Consider the following 19,029-nt stretch of genomic DNA (forward strand, 5'->3'; position numbering starts at 1 on the left):
CCAGGACTGTAAGCCCAGGTTGCTGTTGATTGGCACTGGGCTGTGTTCAATCAACAACCACTGGCTGAGGGAATAAATGAGCAGCGAGTGCAGGCTCCCAAGCTCACTGCCCCGCAGCATCTCCAGCCCGGGACGGGGCTGGGCCGTGCCAGAGGGGCTGAGTCTCCAGTTCCTCTCCTCCTCTGTCTCCTGAGGTGTGTGTTGTCCTGCACCCGGAGGCCCTGCGGGACGGGACTGAGGCCGGGCCACACAGCAGGACCCACATGGGGCCAGCGTGCCCAGCACTGCTGACCGCTGCTCCTCGCAGAGCAGGATTAAGGATAATCCCTGCCATTCATCCAGCGCATTCCAGCTCACCAAGTGCTGCCGTACCTGGTACTGCATCTGGGCCATACAACTGCCCCCGCTGGGCAGAGTGGGGACTGAGGTTCCCATGATGAGACAATTCCGGTCCTAGCCGGTTTGGCTCAGTGGATGGAGCCTTCGGAGTGGAGGGTCCCAGGTTTGATTCCGGTCAAAGGCATGTACCTTGGTTGTGGGCACATACCCAGTAGGGAGTGTGCAGGAGACAGCTGATCGATGTTTCTCTCTCATCGATGTTTCTAACTCCCTATCCGTCTCCCTTCCTCTCTGTAAAAAAAATCAATAAAATATATTTAAAAAAAAAAAAAGAGAGAGAGACAATTTCAAGGTCCCTAAGGTTAAGTTCTGGCCTGAGCTGCACAGGAAGTGGCTAAGCAGGGTACTGGGCCTGGCCTCTTCCCACTGTGCCTGTGCCTGTGTCCTGCTCAGGGCAATTTTTACCCAGTGAGACCTCTCAGGCAGGTGGGCATGTTTCTATTCTCTGAACAAACTACTGGGTAAAAAACACGAATCATTTATTCTTTGGTTGTCTACACAGACACTTAAATACTGTATCACTGTCACGCGGCTGCCTGAGCAGGCACCCCGTGGTGGCTCTGAGCCTGCGTCCTGAGCCCTCAGCCATGTCCAGGGTAGCAGGCCGTCCTGCCATGTCCACTCCAAGAGCAGTAGCACCGTGCGGGCGGCTGTGAGCAGGGTCCTCTCGCTGGGCAGCAGATGTAAGTGCCCACTGCTCTGTGGCCCCCAGCGGCCAGCCAGTCCAGGCCGTAGGCCAGAGTTTCCCACGGCGGGTCTAATCCCCAGTCCACGGGGAGCTGGACACGGTCAGAGCTCATCCTTGTGCCCTGACTCACTGTTGGAGACAGATTGCTCTGCAGCTTGGGGGCGCCCCTGCTGCGCTTCCTGGGGCTGCTCCTGGGGGAGGTCCATCTCCTCTGGGCTGAAGAGCATCTTCACCAGGTCGTCGGCCTGTACCCTGTCCTGCAAGGACAAACCCCTGCTACTCAGGGAGGCCTCTGGACCAGGTACTCACCTCCGCTCAGGGGCGACTTCCTCAGTGGCCTCTGAGCTCATCTCCTTCCCAATGGGTCCTGCTCTCTGGGCAAAGCCGGCTGAGGTGGTGCGCAAAGAGGAACCACGAACCAGGGTCATTCCCCATCGCCCCCTCCCTGGAGCCCCAGTACAAGTAGGGAAGAGGGCCAGGGAGGATGAGGCAGTGACCCGGATGACACAGTGCACCTTCCATGTCTAAGCCATCGGCAAGGGGACTGGGAGAGGTGGAAGAGAACAAGGCCCTTCCCGGGCATAGCAGCACCAGCTGCCCTCACCCGCTCGCTGTGTCTGGCGTCCAAAGTGAACCACAGGGCGATGGCACAGCGCTGCCCCCTGGTGACGGCCTTCACTCCGTGCGGGTTTTCGGTGCCCGAGGAAAATCCCACGGCCCTTCCGCACTGGGGCTGCACCTCTGCCTGAAGGGCACAAAGGGGAACACAGGACAGACTGTGACCTGCCTTCAGAAGGGACATGGGGACATTAGCGTCCACGCGTGAGGGTGGCTCCTCAGCCCAGCTTCCCAAAGACCGGGCTGAAGAGCAGAGGTGACCAGAGGAGCGACCAGCACAGCGAAGCCCCTGGTTGGGGGAGGGGAGCGCTGCCACTGGAAGACCAGGTGGCCGTTCTGCCCTGCACTCTGAGGGTTTCTGTCTCTCAGGGATGGGGACCAGGACACACTCACGGTCACAGTCTTGGCATCCAGTTCAGTGAAATAAAAGTTTCCTCCATCGAAGTCTCCGTTTAGGTAAAGAATGGCACTGGGAAAGGCAGAGAGAATCTCAACACAGACTTTCTCCTCCTCCCGCTCCCCAGACAACCCACAGGTCCAGTGCCTTCATCTCCAAGTGCTCTCAACCAGCAGCTAGACGGGCCTTTCATAGGAAGAAAGCCTTCTAGAGCCTTCTTTGAAGCCTCACAAATGACTCCAACCTTCCCATCCCTATCTCCTTGCCCCAGAGAATCCACCAGGCCCTTCTCTGGGGGACTTCTGCACCAAGGCCACTCTTCCTGTCCTCATCACACTACACTGTAAAGGTTTCCTTGTTGTCTGGCTTCCTATCCAGAGGGTCTGGGGACAAGGGACTGGACTCTGGGAACAGCCGCTCCCAAGCCTGTGTGTATGTGTAGCTGTTGGGGGAGGGGGCAAAGAGCAGGGCACTGGGGGGCTCAGAGGGCGAGCTGGCACCTGTAGTCCCGGAAGGTGTAGGCAGGGGGCTCCTTGATGCACACGAGGGCCTCGGCGTTCAGGATGCAGTTGTCCACGTGGACCGGATGGCTACTGTCCTTCCTCTCAGCCTGTGTCTCTGGGACCCAAGTAACACATGTTAGTGCTGAGCGCCTCAGGAGATATCACAGCTCTCCCGCTGGCATTGGTGGGTGGAAGTGGGGGGGTGGGCGGAGTGCTTCCCAAAATGAGTCTGGGTCTTGGGTTTACCCAGTGAACAAGCGGGTCTCCAGCTGAGCTGTATCAGCCCAGGGGGCAGGACAGAATCACATGAGTGCCCAATGCCATCATTGAGAATCACTGGCCTAACCAAACTCTTGTAGTTCTCCATAATTTGGCTTCTGAGGACCTCACCAGCCTGATCTGATTGCTCCCCCTTAACCTCACTCTCCAGAATGGCAGCTTTCTTAGTTCCCCCAACTGCCGGGTTGCTCAGTGCTCCTTTGCACATCCTGTTCTCTCTGGAACAACCCTGTGCGCTCCACAACTGCTGTTCATCCTGCACAACTATCATCCCCTCCTCCAGAAAGCCCACCTGACTGCCCAGGTGGAATGACTCGGCTGTTATCACGCTAGGCTGCCACTTATTTGGTGACGTCCTCAGCACCCAGTCAGGGCCCGGCCGGCACGTGCTTAGCGAAGGCTGCAGGGTGAAGGAGGCCTACCTTCGATGGCAGTGCGGCACACCAGGTGGGAGTAGGAGAAGTAGAGGGGCGTGTCCAGGCGGAAGTAGGACTCCATGACGCGCCGCACTTTCTCCGTCACGTTGTAGTACAGGTGGGCACTCTGCAGAGGAACTTTCCCTTCCTGTCCCAGCTGCCAAGGAGACCAGTGGTCAGCTGCCCTGAGCCCCTTGTGGGCCAACAGGGACCCGAGGCCCCAGGCTCCTCATCCCTACAGCAAAGGTGCAGAACACCCCACGCACAACACCCCAACGTCTTCCGCTTTCCCTCGCCCTCATACTTCTCTTTAACTAACAATAATCTGTGCACATCACGCACAAGTGTGGGCCCCTGAGTCAGCCGTTCTTGAAAGCACTCACAGCTTTGGATATGGGTCTTACCTTGCTTGCCTCATTTTATTACTCTTGGTCTAACAGCCACAATTCCAAAGTGAAACTCACTCAGCTTAATTTACCCTCTCTCCATGGCAGCAGGAACGTGGCCAGGCAGACATCTGTAACCTTTTCTACCACCATCCCCAGTTCCTGCCCAAACCTGGCCTCCCCTCCCCCGCCCCTCACTCTAGAACACCGAGAACTGACTCTACCTTGAGGGCTTTGAAGACAGTGACGCCATAGAACTTTTCGTTGGGGGTGTGTGGGGAGGTTTGGCCCCGGTAGCCATCACCTGATGTTGCTGCTGCCTACAAGCCCAAAAACAGGTGGAGTCAGCCAGGGCAGCTGACCACCTCTTCTCAGGCCCCAGCCTCGGGGGCCCTGAGTGGGGGAAGCCGGGTTCTGGGGAGAGGTGTGGTCACTGGTCCCTCACGTTGGTCAGCCTCTGCAGCTCCCGGCACTCATCATCAGAGATCATGCCATCCATCACTACCCGCTGGGAGCCATTCAGGACTTTGGAGTTCATGGTGAGATGGATGCCTTCATAGAGCAGGGGGCCACCTGCAAAGCAATGACAAGACTAAATCCAGCAGCCACTCTGTCCAGAGACTCCATCGGATACTGCTTCCCTGTCAAGAACAGAAATTCCAGTTATTTCCTGTTCACCAGAGAAATCTCCCATTTGGTCACTTCCAAAGGTAGCGTGGTCCAAAGGAGAGAACTTGGAGCTGGAAGACGGGAGATCCAAGTCCTGGTCCTAGCTCTACTCCTGACCAGCTGCTGGCTCTTTAGGCCTTTACATTCCTAAAACGAGCTCCTGAATCAGGAAGAACTGGGTTTGACTCCTGAATTAATGAGCTGTGTGATACTGGCAAGTTACTTAACCTCCCTGAGTCTTAATTTTCTCATCCGTAAAGTGGCATCTACCTCATGTGATATCTGTTTGATATAAATAAAAATACAAATTAAATCCTTAGCATAATACTTGGCACAAAGTATATGCTCCAAAGTTTAGCTACCATCATCATCACCATCATTTATTTAATACTAGAGGCCTGGTGCACGAAAATTCGTGCACTCGGGCGGCGGAGGGGGGGGGTCCCTCAGCCCAGCCTGCACCCTCTCGCAGTCCGGACCCCTCGGGGGATGTCCACCTGGCGGCTTAGGCTGCTCCCTGGGGAAAAGGGCCTAACCTGGCAGTCAGACATCCCTCTGACAGCCTGGGAGCCCTCAGCGGGCCTAAGCCACAGTCAGACATCCTTAGTGCTGCCGAGGAGGTGGAAGAGGCTCCCGCCACTGCTGCTGCACTCGTGCTGTTAGCCCGGCTTGTGGCTGAGTGGAGCCTCCCCTGTGGGAGCGCACTGACCACGAGGGGTCAGCTCCTGCATTAAGCTTCTGTTCCCTGGTGGTCAGTGCACATCATAGTGACCAGTTGTTCCGGTCATTCCACTGTTAGGGTCAATTTGCATATTAGCCTTTTATTATATAGAATGAGGATCTTACAATCTGCCCAACCCACCTCCTGGAGAGTGAAGAGAAGCAAGACAAATACCACTGAATGCACTTAGAAAACAAAGGAAATCCGGACACATTCTTTTCACATGCCAGTCTTGTTAAATTAATCACTTTTCGTAGAACAAAGGCCAATGCTTCTCCTATTTCTCAGGAGTCTCTCTGTGCTGGGAACATACTAGAGACTCAATCCAACTCCATCTATTTACTGAGACCGCAGCGTGCTAGGCAAGGCAAGGGGTTAACTCCTGAAGACAGCATCTGTTTCAACAATTACACAAATAACCAGCATAAGACAGACCTTGTGAAAATACAAAGAATTTCAACAGAAAGAGGGAGGGGGTCCCAATTCGCCAGGGGAGGCTTTGCAGGGTGTATCTGAGACGCCTCACAGGCAGAGATGAGAGGAAGTAACTTAGGAGGGATGGGCATGAACAAAGATTTGTGGGCAAAGAGAGGCTCCAGGAACAGGAGCAGTCCAGGTGGGAGGGGAGAACATGTGGTTAAAGGCCAGAATCCCTGTGTTTGGAAGACTGAGCTGACCCTGTGTGGAAAAAGGCAAGGACACTCAGGAAGAGGGAAGACAAGGGCAGACAGGCGGTGCTGGGCCTGAAGCAGCTGCGGCAGTGGGGAAAGAAAAAGGCTGGGCTGAGGAGAAACAGAGCAGAGTCACGGGTAGGCCTTCCTGGAGGGCTGGAGGGGATGGCCTCGGGGGGGAGGAGAGGGGAACCAGAGGACACCTGCAGCTTTTGAGGCTTGGTGACAGGATGCTTGGTAGACTTTTGGAGAAAACAGCTTGGAAGTAGTGAAACAGGGTAAGTTTTGCCCTATGAATACTTCCTAAACTAGTGTCACTGTGACAAGAGTCTAATTTCTTTCACAAAAGCCAATTCTCAGTGCCCTTCCCAGATGGAAGTCCTGTTGGCGAGTTAGGAGGGACACGAGGCAAGGTGAGGCCTGGCCCACGACGGCTTAGATCCTGAGGCTGGCTCACCGTGAGCTTGCGCATCCAGGGCACATCCCGCTAGTGCGGGGCGGCTGCCTTGCTGCCTTCACGACAGCCGCAGGGCCCTGAGCTCTGTCCTCTCACCTTCCCGGGTCAGCCTGCTCACATCCAGCGACTCCTTGGTCTTCTCTTCCACAAGCGTCTCAATCTCCTTCATCAGGTTTCCAATCTCCTGGGAGATGCGGGCGGCTGTTTCACGTTCTGACCTGTGAGCACAGCTGCTCTGAGGACTGGATTCTGGGTCTGGCCCCGGCTCCCACCCCAACTTCCCAGATTGGACCTGCCCACCCCTTGCCAGGAGTTCACATCTGCCTGGGCTCAGAAGCCTCAGTGCTTCATCAGACCGATCCAAGCATGCAGTTCTTCAAGGTCCTCACTTCTGTTTCTCTTGTAATCTCTTGGGAATCACCTCTTCTGGAGTCCATGAGTCCTAAGGACAGGTCAGGAAAAATGAACAGTGTAGGGTGACCTACTTAAGCTTCCAGGTCTTGATGCATAGAACAGGGTCTACAGGAGAAGCCTCCTTATCACCTTTGTGGTCCCAGGAGATGAAGTGAGAGGTCTATGAACTCGTCACCTCTGGCTAGCTGCCCAGAATTCCCCTTTGTCGTTTTCTGTCTCTCATCCATGGGTTTCAAGATCCCATGTTTGGCTCCCTCCCTGGAGTCACACAGCACACCACTTACCCCCATACCTTGCCCCCTCACACTCCCCCATCCCCCCAGCTCCTGTGCCCTGGCTCACCGGATCAACAAAGGGAATTCCAAAAACATCATAAGCAAAGAAAAGCAGTTCTTTCTCCAGCAGGCTTCGCTGTCGGTACTCCTGGGCGCTCTGAAAAACAAAGTAGAAGAAAGTCGTGGAACTTGGCCCTGTCCGTTAACTCCTGGGGTGCCCCTGGGCTTTCTACATGTCACTCCCATGGTGAATCGAGGCTCCTCTCCATCACTAGTGTGTCAGTTCCCCTGTCTGGGACCAAGTCTCACTGCTGTGCTCACAGGCCTCCTGTATGGCTCAGTAAGAACCTCTGAGGGCAGCATAACCAGGCTTCCCTTGAAGGGCTAAAGCCCCCTTCCCCCCCGAAAACCCCCATTAATCTCCAAGACAGAAAATCTGATGATTCTCTGGAGATATGAAAATGCTTCTCAAAGGAGAGTTCCTTCTTGATTTCTGCAGCTTAGTGCTCAGAAAGGAAACCTCAGGAAGTGAGTAACTTGACTGTTACTCCCTGCATCCTTATAGCCACTTTTGAGATCGATACTACTATTCTCATTCTACAGATGAAGACTCCGAGAAGCAGAGGGGATAGATGACTTATTTAAGGGGACACTTTAGGAAATGGTAGAGCAGGGACCTGCATTCAAACCTTGGTCTTTCCAATCCTAAAGCCCATGTGCCTTTCATTACACCACTGCCTCCCCTCAGACTCGGGACAGACCATGCCCCTCCCTGGAGATGGGCAGCTGCAGCAAGAGCAGCGGGTCTGGCATCTGGCCTTCCCACAAGTGCTCACAGTAGGGCTTACCCAGGGCAGGGAGACTAAGTACCTTCCGGGTCACATCTTTCCCTAGGTGCCCTGCTAGTCTCCAAGCAGCGGAAGGAAGGAAAAGAAAAAGAAGACATCGTCAGTTGAAATAAAAGATGAGGGCAGTAAGGAAAATGTTAATGGTGTCAATGAGTCCTATACCATCTACTACTATATTTACCCAAGAGGAAGATGGGAATATTCCTCCTGCAGAATTTAAGTGATTGGCTTCCTTTATCAAGTGCTAGACACCAGCTAGATATGTTATCTCACCTAACCCTCCCAATAGTTGTCTGAGGCTGCTAGGGAGCAGAACCCCCTTCCACCATTTATTCATTCCACACCAATCCACTGTGTCAGGAACTGAGCCAGCACTGGGATAAAACAAGGAGACAGGTTTCGGTCAGCACTACCAGCCATTCGCCACTGTGCAAGTTAACTCATCTCTTGGTGCCGACGTGTCCTCACCTCTAAAAGGGAAAGAACAGCGCTTACCTCACAGGGTGACGGTGATGATTAAGTGAGATGATGGTGTAAGGCACCCAGCACAGTGCTTGGCTCAACAAATGCTCGTCACCTTCTTCCCAGAAGGGGAGTTCTAGTTAAAAATGGTAGTTTGACCATATGAGCTTTTTTCCTCTCTACCCCAGACTCACTAGTATGACCATAAAGGAAAGAAAAAAAAAAAAAAAGGAAGACAGAGACTAGAAGTGCCATCTCAAATCCAGATCGTCACCATCTAGTGGCCAAGGAGGACAACTGCAAGGTGACCCCCTCCCTGTGGGAGGGGATGGCCAGAGAAGGACTATTTCTATTGGAGATCTCAGGGTTCCAAAGCTAGGAAGAACCTTGGTATTTTTCTTCAGGGTAGGCTGGTGACCCCACCCTCACTGAGTTATTTGAGAATCAAAGAAAATAAACCGTGAAAGAATTTTGTAAGCTCTAAGATGCCACACGCATTTGAAAGGTGGCAATTTTCAATAGCGAGTGCCACAACAGCCAGAATGGGAAGGCTGTTACTACCACATCATCTACTTCCTTTTCCCAGAGATCAGAGGAAACATGAGCTACCTGGCTGGAGTCCCGGCAGAGGAAAGCATCCCGTGTGTCCCTGAGTTCGGTGGATAGCACCGTGCATGTGTCTCCCAAGCTGGAACACCTAGTCAGTTCCCCTCTTGTAGCCACTGCCTCACTCAGGCCTCTTGACTCCCCTCTGCACCCCCACAATAGCTTTCAGCTGGTCTCCTGCTTCCAGCACCTTCCCATTCTGAGTCATTCACCATCACATCCTGTCAGGCTACTGCTTAAAACCACTATCTCATGGAATAAAGTCCAAGGTCCTGGTCGGGCACTCAAGACGCCTTAAAATCTGACCCTCCCCGGCCTCATCTCTGGTAATTCTCCATTACCACCTTTCATTAATATGGGACAATTGTCCATGTTGTTTGCACATGCTGCTCTCTGTCTGAAAGGACCTTTCCTGCCTCATTCACTGATTGTTTTTTTTTAAAAAAAATATATTTTTTATTGATTTCAGAGAGGAAGGGAGAGGGAGAGAAAGATAGAAACGTCAATGATGAGAGAGAATCATTGATTGGCTACCTCCTGCACGCCCCCTACTGGGGATTGAGCCTGAAACCCAGGCATGTGCCCTTGACTGGAATCGAATCTGGGACCCTTCAGTCTGCAGGCTGACACTCTATCCACTGAGCCCAACCAGCCAGGGCTCACTGACTGAGTTTTTTAAAACCAAATGTCAACACCACTTTTGTGAAGCACTCCCTGACTCACCAGCTGGCTGCTTTTCCTCCCTGCTTCCACTAGAGCTTGTACTCACTATCTACTATCATATGCACTAGAGTTCTACAAATTTTGGATTACATGTCTTTCTGTACCATCAATGCCCTAAGGTGTGTTTTAGATGGCACTGAAAAAGACACGAGAACAATACATTTATAACTAAAAGAACTCCAGAGTATCAACAGCCATGAAAAAAAATCAGTCTCCCTCCCACCCCTAACCTGTAGGCCCATGCCTCAGGGGTAATCCCGATGAACAGTTTTTTATCCGTCTGTACAGAAAGATTACAATTTAAAATTTAAAGCATAAATATGTATCTTAAAAAGACAAATAGGATTTAATATATTTATTTTAGATATTTAATTTTTTTTTCTTTACTTAAAATCATATCATGGAGACAATTTCATATTGGTGCACAGCTATCTGCTCAATCAATACAATAGTCTTGTAGGTCACTGAATGAGTGTATCATAATTTATTTAATCAGTCTCCAAATTGATGGCAGTTAGCCTGCTTCCAGTCTTTTGCATTTAGCAGGAATGTTCTGGTGCACATCTGTGCATACTTAGCTTTGCATGCCTGTTCAGTACAGCTGCAAGGTAAATTTCTGCAGTCCCATTGCCGGTTAAATGAACAGTCCAATTTACAGTCCCACCAGCAGTGCAGGAGTGTGCCTGCTTTCTCACCCCCTATATTTCTCCAATATATTTGCTGTATAAATAACTGGGTGGCCTCTAGAGTAACTGTAGCTATTTACTCTTTTTTGACAAAGTGAAAAACTGGTCCAAAGTTACAGCCATTTTTACACACACTGTAGACGGGGTAGGAGAGGCCAGCAGGACACAGGTGACTGAAAGCCACGGTGATAAGACACCCGTTTCAGGAGGTGGCTGAGTTTGGAGGTGAAGAAACAGGCCACCTGCTATATGTGTTCCAGCACAACACCGCCGTGATGCTACCCGTCCACACAATACTTTGTATACACTTGTCAGCTCACTATCTCATTTGACCCTCATACTCATTCTGTGTTGAAGACAGAGAAGAGCCATAATCCCATTTTATAGAGGGAGAAACAGATGCAGAGGGGCAATGCAGAGTGCCTATGATCTTCATGATGTGCTGAAGATCACGTGGCTAGTAAGTGGAAGAGCGAGGATTTGAGTACAGACTAGTGACTTCAAATCCACCTCATTGGCCCTAGCTGGTTTGGCTCAGTGGATAGAGCATCGGCCTGCAGACTGAAGGGTCCCAGGTTCGATTCCGGTCAAGGGCACATGCCTGGGTTTCAGGCTCAATCCCCAGTGGGGGGCGTGCAGGAGGCAGCCAATCAATGATTCTCTCTCATCATTGATGTTTCAATCTCTCTCTCCCTCTTCCTTCCTCTCTGAAAGCAATAAAAATATATTTTTAAAAACCCCAACCATCTCATTGCTCTGGGTTCAGGAAGGTAAGGGTCCAGGTTCTTTGCAAGGCGTATACACAAATATCAAGGTTTATAGTATCAAATTCAGTAATTTAAAAACAGCAATTTTTTCGTGTTTTGAATTATAAATATAATACCCATTCACTGCAGGGAATTTAGAAAACATAAATAAGTGAAATACAAAAATCACCCATAATCTTACTACCCAGAAATAACCATTGCTAACATTTCAGTGCATTTCATTTTGGCCACTGCATTACATAGATTTTTCTCCTTGTTTTGGAGGGAGATGGAAAATAATGCCAAAAGAGGGAGAGTTCAGACAATGGCAGAAAGAAGGGATGGGGAGGAAAATAGAGACAGAAAGCTTGTGAGTGAAAAAAAGAGCATGATGTTAAAAATGATAAATCTTGGCCAAGTGGTATCAAGTCTCAAAGTAAGGGGTGCCAAATAGGAGAAAGGCGTACTGCTTGGCAATTCTGCTTTTCTCTGACAACTCAGAAAACATGCATCTGGGCCCAGATCATGCTAATTAATTATGCTGGTTAGGGCTCCAGAAGCTTCTCCATGCTTCCTCTGCTGCCTTATTCTCTCAGTGACAAGCGCTCAGTGCACTCCCAGCCGCCCAGGCCCCCTGTCCCCACCGCGCATAAGCAGTGCCAGCTCCCCTCCTCCACCCCACTCTGCCCTCTGGTCTGGGTTCAGCTGGAATGTTTCTCACCTCTCGGGGGCCAATGGATCTGGCTTGCTCCTCTCCAAGCATGGCAGTATAGTAGGCCAGATTCTGGTTCATCACCTCATCGTTGGGGAAGAAGAGGAGATAGGTCTTCGCACATTCAATAGCCTGTGTATAATTCCCAACTGCAAAGGGAAAGAAAAGTGGCTGAGAAAGGTCTAATTCTGGGTGCCAGGAACCACCAGTGTTCATTCTCAGCACAGATTTGGGGGGAGACATAGAAGAATAATATTGAAACAAAAGAATTTGAATCCTCTGTGTGCTCACATTTTAAAAAATTCACAAGTAATTCAAATGCTGGCCCCCAAATTAGACCAATTTCAGGAATATTCCTGTCTTCCTACCTTCTTTTCCCTTTTCAGAAGAGAAGGGAAGATTATAATAGCATATTACCTCTTTGTTGGTATGGGTTAGTTTATAGTTGAACTATAAACATCATATACTCATGAATATGCTGTAATGCTTAGCACATAGTAGGAACTCAGTAAAGATCTGCTGACTTGTTTTTCTGGATATTGATAGATAGACACACACACACACACACACACACACACACGATCACATACCTGCCCCAGAGCATCAGTGCTATACAAGGGGGAGGGCTGAGAAATGTCCTGTGAGCTGGTTTAAATGACCTATGAGCTAGTTGTCCTAGCTTTGCTGTTAACAATTCAGTTGCAAAATTAGATTATAAATGTCATAGGAGGAATGAGAGGGAGTCCTAGAGCCCCCTCTCCCAGCTGGTATGGGCTTCCTTGCTTTTGGCTTCTGATTTAAAAGCAGCAAAGAGGAAAGTCGGCCTTACTGTTATAGTAGGCAAACTGCAGATAATTATAATGCGACGGGAGGAAGTCTTCGAAGGGCTTCTCTCGACTTGGGTGGGAAGCCAGCTCCGTGACACAGTTCTGCTTGCAGCTGAGGACCTGGATGTAATGATCTGAAAAGAATCAAAGAGGGGGAATAAGGTCAATCTTCAGGTTTCAAATGCCAGTTAAGATGAACAAATTCAAGTGGAAGCAATTGTCAGTCAGATTCCCAGATTTAAGAGATTTAGAAATGAGATTGAAGATGCTGTGCGTGTGTCATCACGACACTGTCCTTGGCGCTGGGGTAGGGTTGAGGGCTGGGCTCTGAGCAGCGCACCTGTGATGGCCTGGAAGAGGTCAGCGTTGTACTCCAGGTAGTTGTAGCCGTCATAGTCGTAGGGTCCTTCGCAGAGGGCCCGGCACTCCTCCTCCGCCACAAAGTACTGCTGCAGCGCCGCCTCCAGGTGGGGCACGGCTTCCTGCGGTTGCTCCTCTGAGTAGAGTCGCACCCCCAGTCGGAACTGGTCCTACTGGGAGGAAGCAGTACCCAAATGCAGGCCAGATAGCCCTCTCTCCTCCCCCAGCCCCCATCTTCATGAGGGTCCTCATTTCTTGCTCATCTCAGGTTATGAATGGAAAGGGTGGCCGCCATATAATGAAGCCCTTTTGTAAATGGTCTTGACTTGCTTCATTTGAAATTTAAAAGCATTTAGTAACTAGATCTAGATGAAAGATGTGGGAGTTCATTGTCATTTGTTTCACTTTTCTGTTGGGCTAAAGTTTTCAAAATAAAAGTTTAATGAAAAAAACTGAATTCTTAAATGTTAGAATGCGGTCTGTGGCGATGACAGCCATCTTCCCAGCAGTGAGGGACTTGGGCACGGCAAGCAGCTGATTACAGACTCTGCTTTTGCTGTCTGTGGGACACAGCTCCCATTCCTGTGGACAACAACCATTTTCACTTGTCACAGAATCACTAAAAAAACAACCCCCAGACCTGTGTGTAGGTGTATAATCCAAAACTGTGTATGGCTGTATAATGTACTAGGTGTGCGCGGTTTACTTTTAAAAGCAAAACCTGCATAATAAAAAAATTGTGACTAGTAGATTAAGACAATCTAAGCATGATATGGACTATCATACAGCCATTAACATTGTGTTTTACAAGAAAATTTGAAGACATGAGAAAAGGCTCATGATACAATGTTAGTTCAAAAAGAATGATGAAAAATACGCACAGAATATGACATCAAATTATGTTTTAAAATCACATACAGAAGACTTAAAATATAGGCCAAAATATCAACTACTGGTTTTCCTAAGATGGCAGTATTATAAATGATTCCTTTCAGTTTTATACTTCCCTGCAATTTTCTAATGGTATACAACGAACATACATTACTTCTGCAATCAGAAAACAACCCAAGAATGTTGGGGAGAGGGGGAAAGAGATCAACTAAAGGACTTGTATGCATGCATATAAGCACAACCAATGGACACCAGACACTGGGGAGGTGGGATGAGGGCATGCGACAGGGGGTAGGGGGAGGCTGGGGGAAGGTCAATGGGGAAAAAAAAAGGTGATATATGTACTACTATATGTAATACTTTAAACAATAAAAAAGAAAGAAAAGGATCTTGCAACAAGAAAAAAAGAAAGAAAGAAAACAACCCTAGTAAGTATCACTGTAAGAAAAAGAAAGGAGACAAAGGTTTTCACCATATGAGGTTTGGCCTCCAGATCCTTGAAGTCAGCCTCCTTCACCCCAGACATGGTCTGGTAATAGTCTAGGTTCTGACGCATCTCCACGTGCTCAGGGTTGCCCACGAAGAAGGTGTGCGCTGCTGCTACGGCTTTCTCCAGCTTGTTTATCTAAGAATGAAGCACAAGAACATGTTTCTCACAGCCAAACCCCGAACGTCTGTGTCCACATGTGCAGTCCACAGTAAACAGGAAATCTCAGCCTTCCTGAGCCTTCCATTCAGTGTGCCCCCGCCCCTGTCCGCCCCAGAAAACACCTATGGCAGGAACTACATACCAGAGATTAGACAGGGGTCCTCAAACTTTTTAAACAGGGGGCCAGTTCACTGTCCCTCAGACCGTTGGAGGGCCGGACGATAGTTTAAAAAAAACTATGAACAAATTCCTATGCACACTGCACATATCTTATTTTGAAGTAAAAAAACAAAACTGCAAAAACACCCGCATGTGGCCCGCGGGCCGTAGTTTGAGCACAAGGATTAGAAGCACAAGGCCCTGGGCAGAATTTCAGTTATTTCCCAAATCAGGTTTAAGGGCTCCCCAAATTACAGGAGGTAATGCTTCAACAGTGTAAACATTCTGTTTTAAAACAAAGGTCATATTGTAGAAGGAACACTATAGAAGACTGACTGCCCAAATAATGTATTCTCAAGATTTAGATGTACTGACTGAGCTGAAGAAAATCCAAGGCTTTAAGAATTTATTTAAGGTTAGAGGAGAAAGAGCAGTTAACAATCAGACCACGCCTAAGAAAGAATGTGCTTAGAAAAAGTGTCTAGTTTGTTTGTTTTGTTAATCCCTCACCTGAGGATATTTTTCCATTGATTTTTCTTTTCTTTCTTTCTTTTTTTTTTTTTTAAGAGAGAAGACAGAGAAACATTGATGTGAGAGAGAGACGCACACACATCAATGTGAGAGAGACACATCGATTGGTTGCCTCCAGCACGCCCTGATCAGGGGCCAGGGATCCAGCCTGCAACCTGCAACTGAGGCACGTGCCCTTGACCGGAATCAAACCCCGGGGTTTCATAAACCCTGCAGTTCAAGGACCAATGCTCTATCCATCCACAAGCCAAAATGCCCAGGGCAAAAAAGTGTTTTTTTGTTTGTTTGTTTTTTTTGCATAAAATGACACATTCAAGGAAAAGATGGGTGGCTGAAAAATACTAAGGTCCTCTACAACAAGCATGTCAAACTTGCAGCCCGTGGGCCCCATGCAGCCCACAACAAATATTTTTGCGGCACAGCCAATATAATGGTAAGAAATGTTTTAATAACAATTTCATAACTTAATTTTTACAATATCCTGTTATACATAATCCTATATAATAAAAGGGTAATATGCAAATTGACCCTAATGGAGGACAACCAGGAACGACAGGTCACTATGATGTGCACTGACCACCAGAGGGCAGATGCTCAACGCAGGAGCTGCCCCTTGGTGGTCAGTGCACTCCCACAGGGGGAGCTCCGCTCAGCCACAAGCCAGGCTGAAGGCTGTGAGTGCTGCAGTGGTGGTGGGAGCCTCTCCTGCCTCCTCCACAGTGCTAAGGATGTCTGACTGCGGCTTAGGCCCACTCCCCCAGGAAGCGGGCCTAAGTTGGCAGGTGGACATCCCCTGAGGGCTCCCGGGCTGCCAGAGGGATGTCTGACTGCCAGTGTAGACCCGATCCCCTGAGGAGCAGGCCTAAACCGGCAGGTGGAGATCCCCCAAGGGGTCCTGTACTGCAAGAGGGCGTAGGCTGAGCTGTAGGACCCCCCAAGTACACGAATTTTCATGCACCAGGCCTCTAGATATTAATAACAAACTACAATGTTTGCTAATGACTGATTACTATAATCGTGTTGCATTCATTTCCCTTACACACCTTATGCGCAGGCACACCATTTCTCTCCAATAATACCAGCAGCGAATATTTTAACAGCCGATTGCCATGTCATTAGTCTTGTACTGACTTGTTTGGTGTGCGCAACAGGAAATATTTCGCTTTTGGAGAACAAGAAAAAAAGGTTTATTTGTGTTACGCTTATTAATTTGTGCAGTTATTCAGTGTCTGGTAAGTTAATGTTCAAGAAAATACTAATTTTTATTAAAATGTTCTATTATTTTATTATTCATTTATTTCAGCCCTTGTATTCAGCATGTCTCTATCAAAATAAACCTATGTTTCTATGAAAATTGAAGCTTTTGTTTTTTTGCGGCCCACATAAACTTAAACCTTGCTTATTTGGCCCGTGTTAGCCTTTGAGTTTGACATGCTTGCTCTACAACATCCAGACATGGCATCTTCAGACTCAAAATCCAGGACTCATGAGGTTATACAAATATCTGAGGGGAGGGAGGGCAGGGATGTGCTACAGGCCCTAATAATGTCCACAGCAATGGACTCCAGCATATCAAAGTTACACAGGTTCATATGCAGAATCCAAACTAAATCACTGATGATGTAATGATTAACTAATGGGCAAATGAATTAAAAAATGCAAAGTATTTAATATAGAGCCTGTAACCCTAAAATAGCTGTGACGCCAGGTCAATAATCCCCATCTCTGGACCTCAGTTCCCTTAATTATAAAATCATAAATTCTCTCAAGTCCATTCTTTTTATGGATTTATTCTCTCTCCCATCTTTCAGCATTGCTCTTGCTGTCTCTGTTCTCCCCCATCTCCTCACTCCACCCCCAGCCCTTCAGTTTCCTTCTCTCAAGTGAACAACTGCACTCATCGTCCAATGGTTCGCCCTGCCACCACTTTCTCCTTCTTCCAAGGCTTATTCCACATGGCCTCCAGGATTAGCATGCTAAAACCCACTCCCTGAAGCCTACAGAATTCTCTTCCCAGTCTGACCTCACTCTACCTGGAAGAGGGTGCTCTCCTCTAGCAATATCTAGAATCAGCATCAAATGTCACCTCTTCTTTTCAAGTCTCTCTAATTTCTCTGAGACAAAGCTAGATCTCCCTCCTCTGTGCTCCCACAGCCCTACATACGTATCATTTTAGTAGCTCTCATTATAGTGATTCTTAACAGCAACGCAAGACAAACAAAAAAACCATAAAGTCAAGCATTTTAGTTACTTGCACAAGAACTGGAATGTAGTAGGTATTCAATAAATGTTTGTCAAAGACTTTTAAAAAGTGCTAAGTGACATGACTAAAGATAGCCCAACTGTTTTGGTTTCAAACCCAGTACTCTTCTGAGTAATTAGGAGGAAAGGAGCAGAACTGTGTACACAAAATATTTGTGGAGAGGTGGAAATCTGAGGTTCCAAAGGTTTTCTAAGTCTCTCTTTAGGTTGAATTGAAAGTCTATCAAACTAAGGACATAACAGATATGAAGCACAGCTCCTTCTTTTTTCACCCAATAAAATGGGGCTAATAAGTAGTACCTACCTTACAGGATATTGCCAGGATCTGGGCAAATGAATTAATAAACGCAAAGTATTTAAAATAGTGCTGAAAGTATGTGCTGGCTATCATCATCATCATCATCATCATCATCATCATCATCATCAAGCAAGCCAGGAGCGCTGCAAATCCATGTGTACTTGGACTTAAGGCACTCTGGAACTCCTAAAATTACTCATTTCTTTGGAAACCTGACAGCTAGCCAGAGGGTCCCCCACAGGGCGGGGCCAGACAGCCCCTACTGGCGACGTGGCAACCTCAGGTCTTGAGAGAAAGCTGTGGCACTCAGGCAGCAGGAAAAGCATCACTGAAAAACGAACCGGAAGGAAGACAGTGCAGAAAGGTCCGGGCTTCTCACTCGGACAACTACAATGAAATCAGGCTGAGAAACCCAAGCTGCCACTTTAGTTCCCTTTAGGAAGCCTGTCGGGGAAACACGGGCCAAGTTTTGGTTGACGGGTGCCCTAACCCTAGGCGGGACCTCTGGGGCTACCATCTGATTATGCGAAGCGGGCTAGGCAGGTCTCCCAGCAGGGTCCTTGCCCTCCCTGGGTCTGAGGAGGGCTCCCGGGCCGAGACCTCCTTCCCGCTCCGCGGATACTTCCCGGCCCCCCTTCCCCCCTCCCCCGCCAAGTTCCCCCGGGTCGCCTTCCACTATGCCCAGAAGGACCCCAGCCAGCGGACAGGTCTGCACCTTGAAGTAGGCGACCTGCAGGTAGTTGTAGGGGCTCCGCTTGTGGAACTCCAACTCCAGCTCTTCGCTGAGCGAGTGGGCGCCCGGCGGTCCCAGGCAGCGGCGCAGACAGGCAGCGCGGCGCAGCAGGCCCCCGAAGAAGCGCAGATCGTGCAGGGCAGCGCCCGAGGCCTGCGTCAGGCTCGGGGGCGATTCGGAGTCCAGCTCCCACGGGAAGTCGGCGGCACACCGGGTGCGGCAGCGCAGGCGGAGGGCGCGCAGGGCGGCCCGCGAGCGCAGCGCCCGCTCCATGCTCAGTACCACCCCGGGCCAATCCCCGCGCGCGTAGGCCGCGGTCCCCTCGGCAAAGAGCAGATCCGGCGCCAACATGTCCCACTCTGCCTCGGATTCGGCATGGGCTCGGGAGGCAGCGGCGGCGACGGCCAACAGTGTGGTCAGCAGCTTCAACACGCGTGCCGCCATCGCCTCCTCAGACCTAACCCAGATGGCTCGCTACCCGCCACGGAGACCCGAGTCCCACCCCCAGGCAGCCCCGCCCCGCCCCGAATGAAGCCCCGCCCCCGAGTGAAGCCCCGCCCCCAGGCGGGGCGCTGCAAGTACAGAAGGCTTGCAGGGCTCCACCCCTCAGCGGAACCCTATGCGTCACTCGGAGACCCGCCTC

The 19,029-nt window shown here is 49.7% G+C and overlaps 1 protein-coding gene across 1 annotated transcript; it reads right to left on the minus strand.

The window, feature by feature from the left end:
* Positions 1-868: 868 nt before the first annotated feature.
* P3H1 (prolyl 3-hydroxylase 1) lies at positions 869-18,878 on the minus strand. The gene is made up of 15 exons (XM_079777701.1): positions 18,369-18,878; positions 14,227-14,379; positions 12,844-13,033; positions 12,506-12,637; positions 11,686-11,825; positions 6,961-7,050; positions 6,594-6,646; positions 6,301-6,422; positions 4,132-4,259; positions 3,911-4,006; positions 3,307-3,457; positions 2,603-2,720; positions 2,099-2,174; positions 1,692-1,832; positions 869-1,344 (listed from the first exon to the last, which is right to left on the minus strand). The coding sequence occupies exons 1-15, from the start codon at positions 18,828-18,830 to the stop codon at positions 1,189-1,191; spliced, it is 2,208 nt and encodes a 735-aa protein (XP_079633827.1). The 5' UTR covers positions 18,831-18,878; the 3' UTR covers positions 869-1,188.
* Between the last annotated feature and the right edge of the window lie 151 nt (positions 18,879-19,029).

Source organism: Cnephaeus nilssonii, assembly GCF_951640355.1.
Source record: "Cnephaeus nilssonii genome assembly, chromosome: 7".
NCBI lineage: Eukaryota > Metazoa > Chordata > Mammalia > Chiroptera > Vespertilionidae > Cnephaeus > Cnephaeus nilssonii.

Coding starts and splice junctions, on each gene's coding strand:
- P3H1 (XM_079777701.1), bottom strand. CDS start 18,830: ATGGCGGCACGCGTGTTGAAGCTGCTGACCACACTGTTGGCCGTCGCC. Junction 14,380..18,368: donor TGCAGGTCGCCTACTTCAAG/GTGCAGACCTGT, acceptor CTTCATTCTTAG/ATAAACAAGCTGGAGAAAGC. Junction 2,175..2,602: donor TACACCTTCCGGGACTACAG/GTGCCAGCTCGC, acceptor TGCCTTTCCCAG/TGCCATTCTTTACCTAAACG.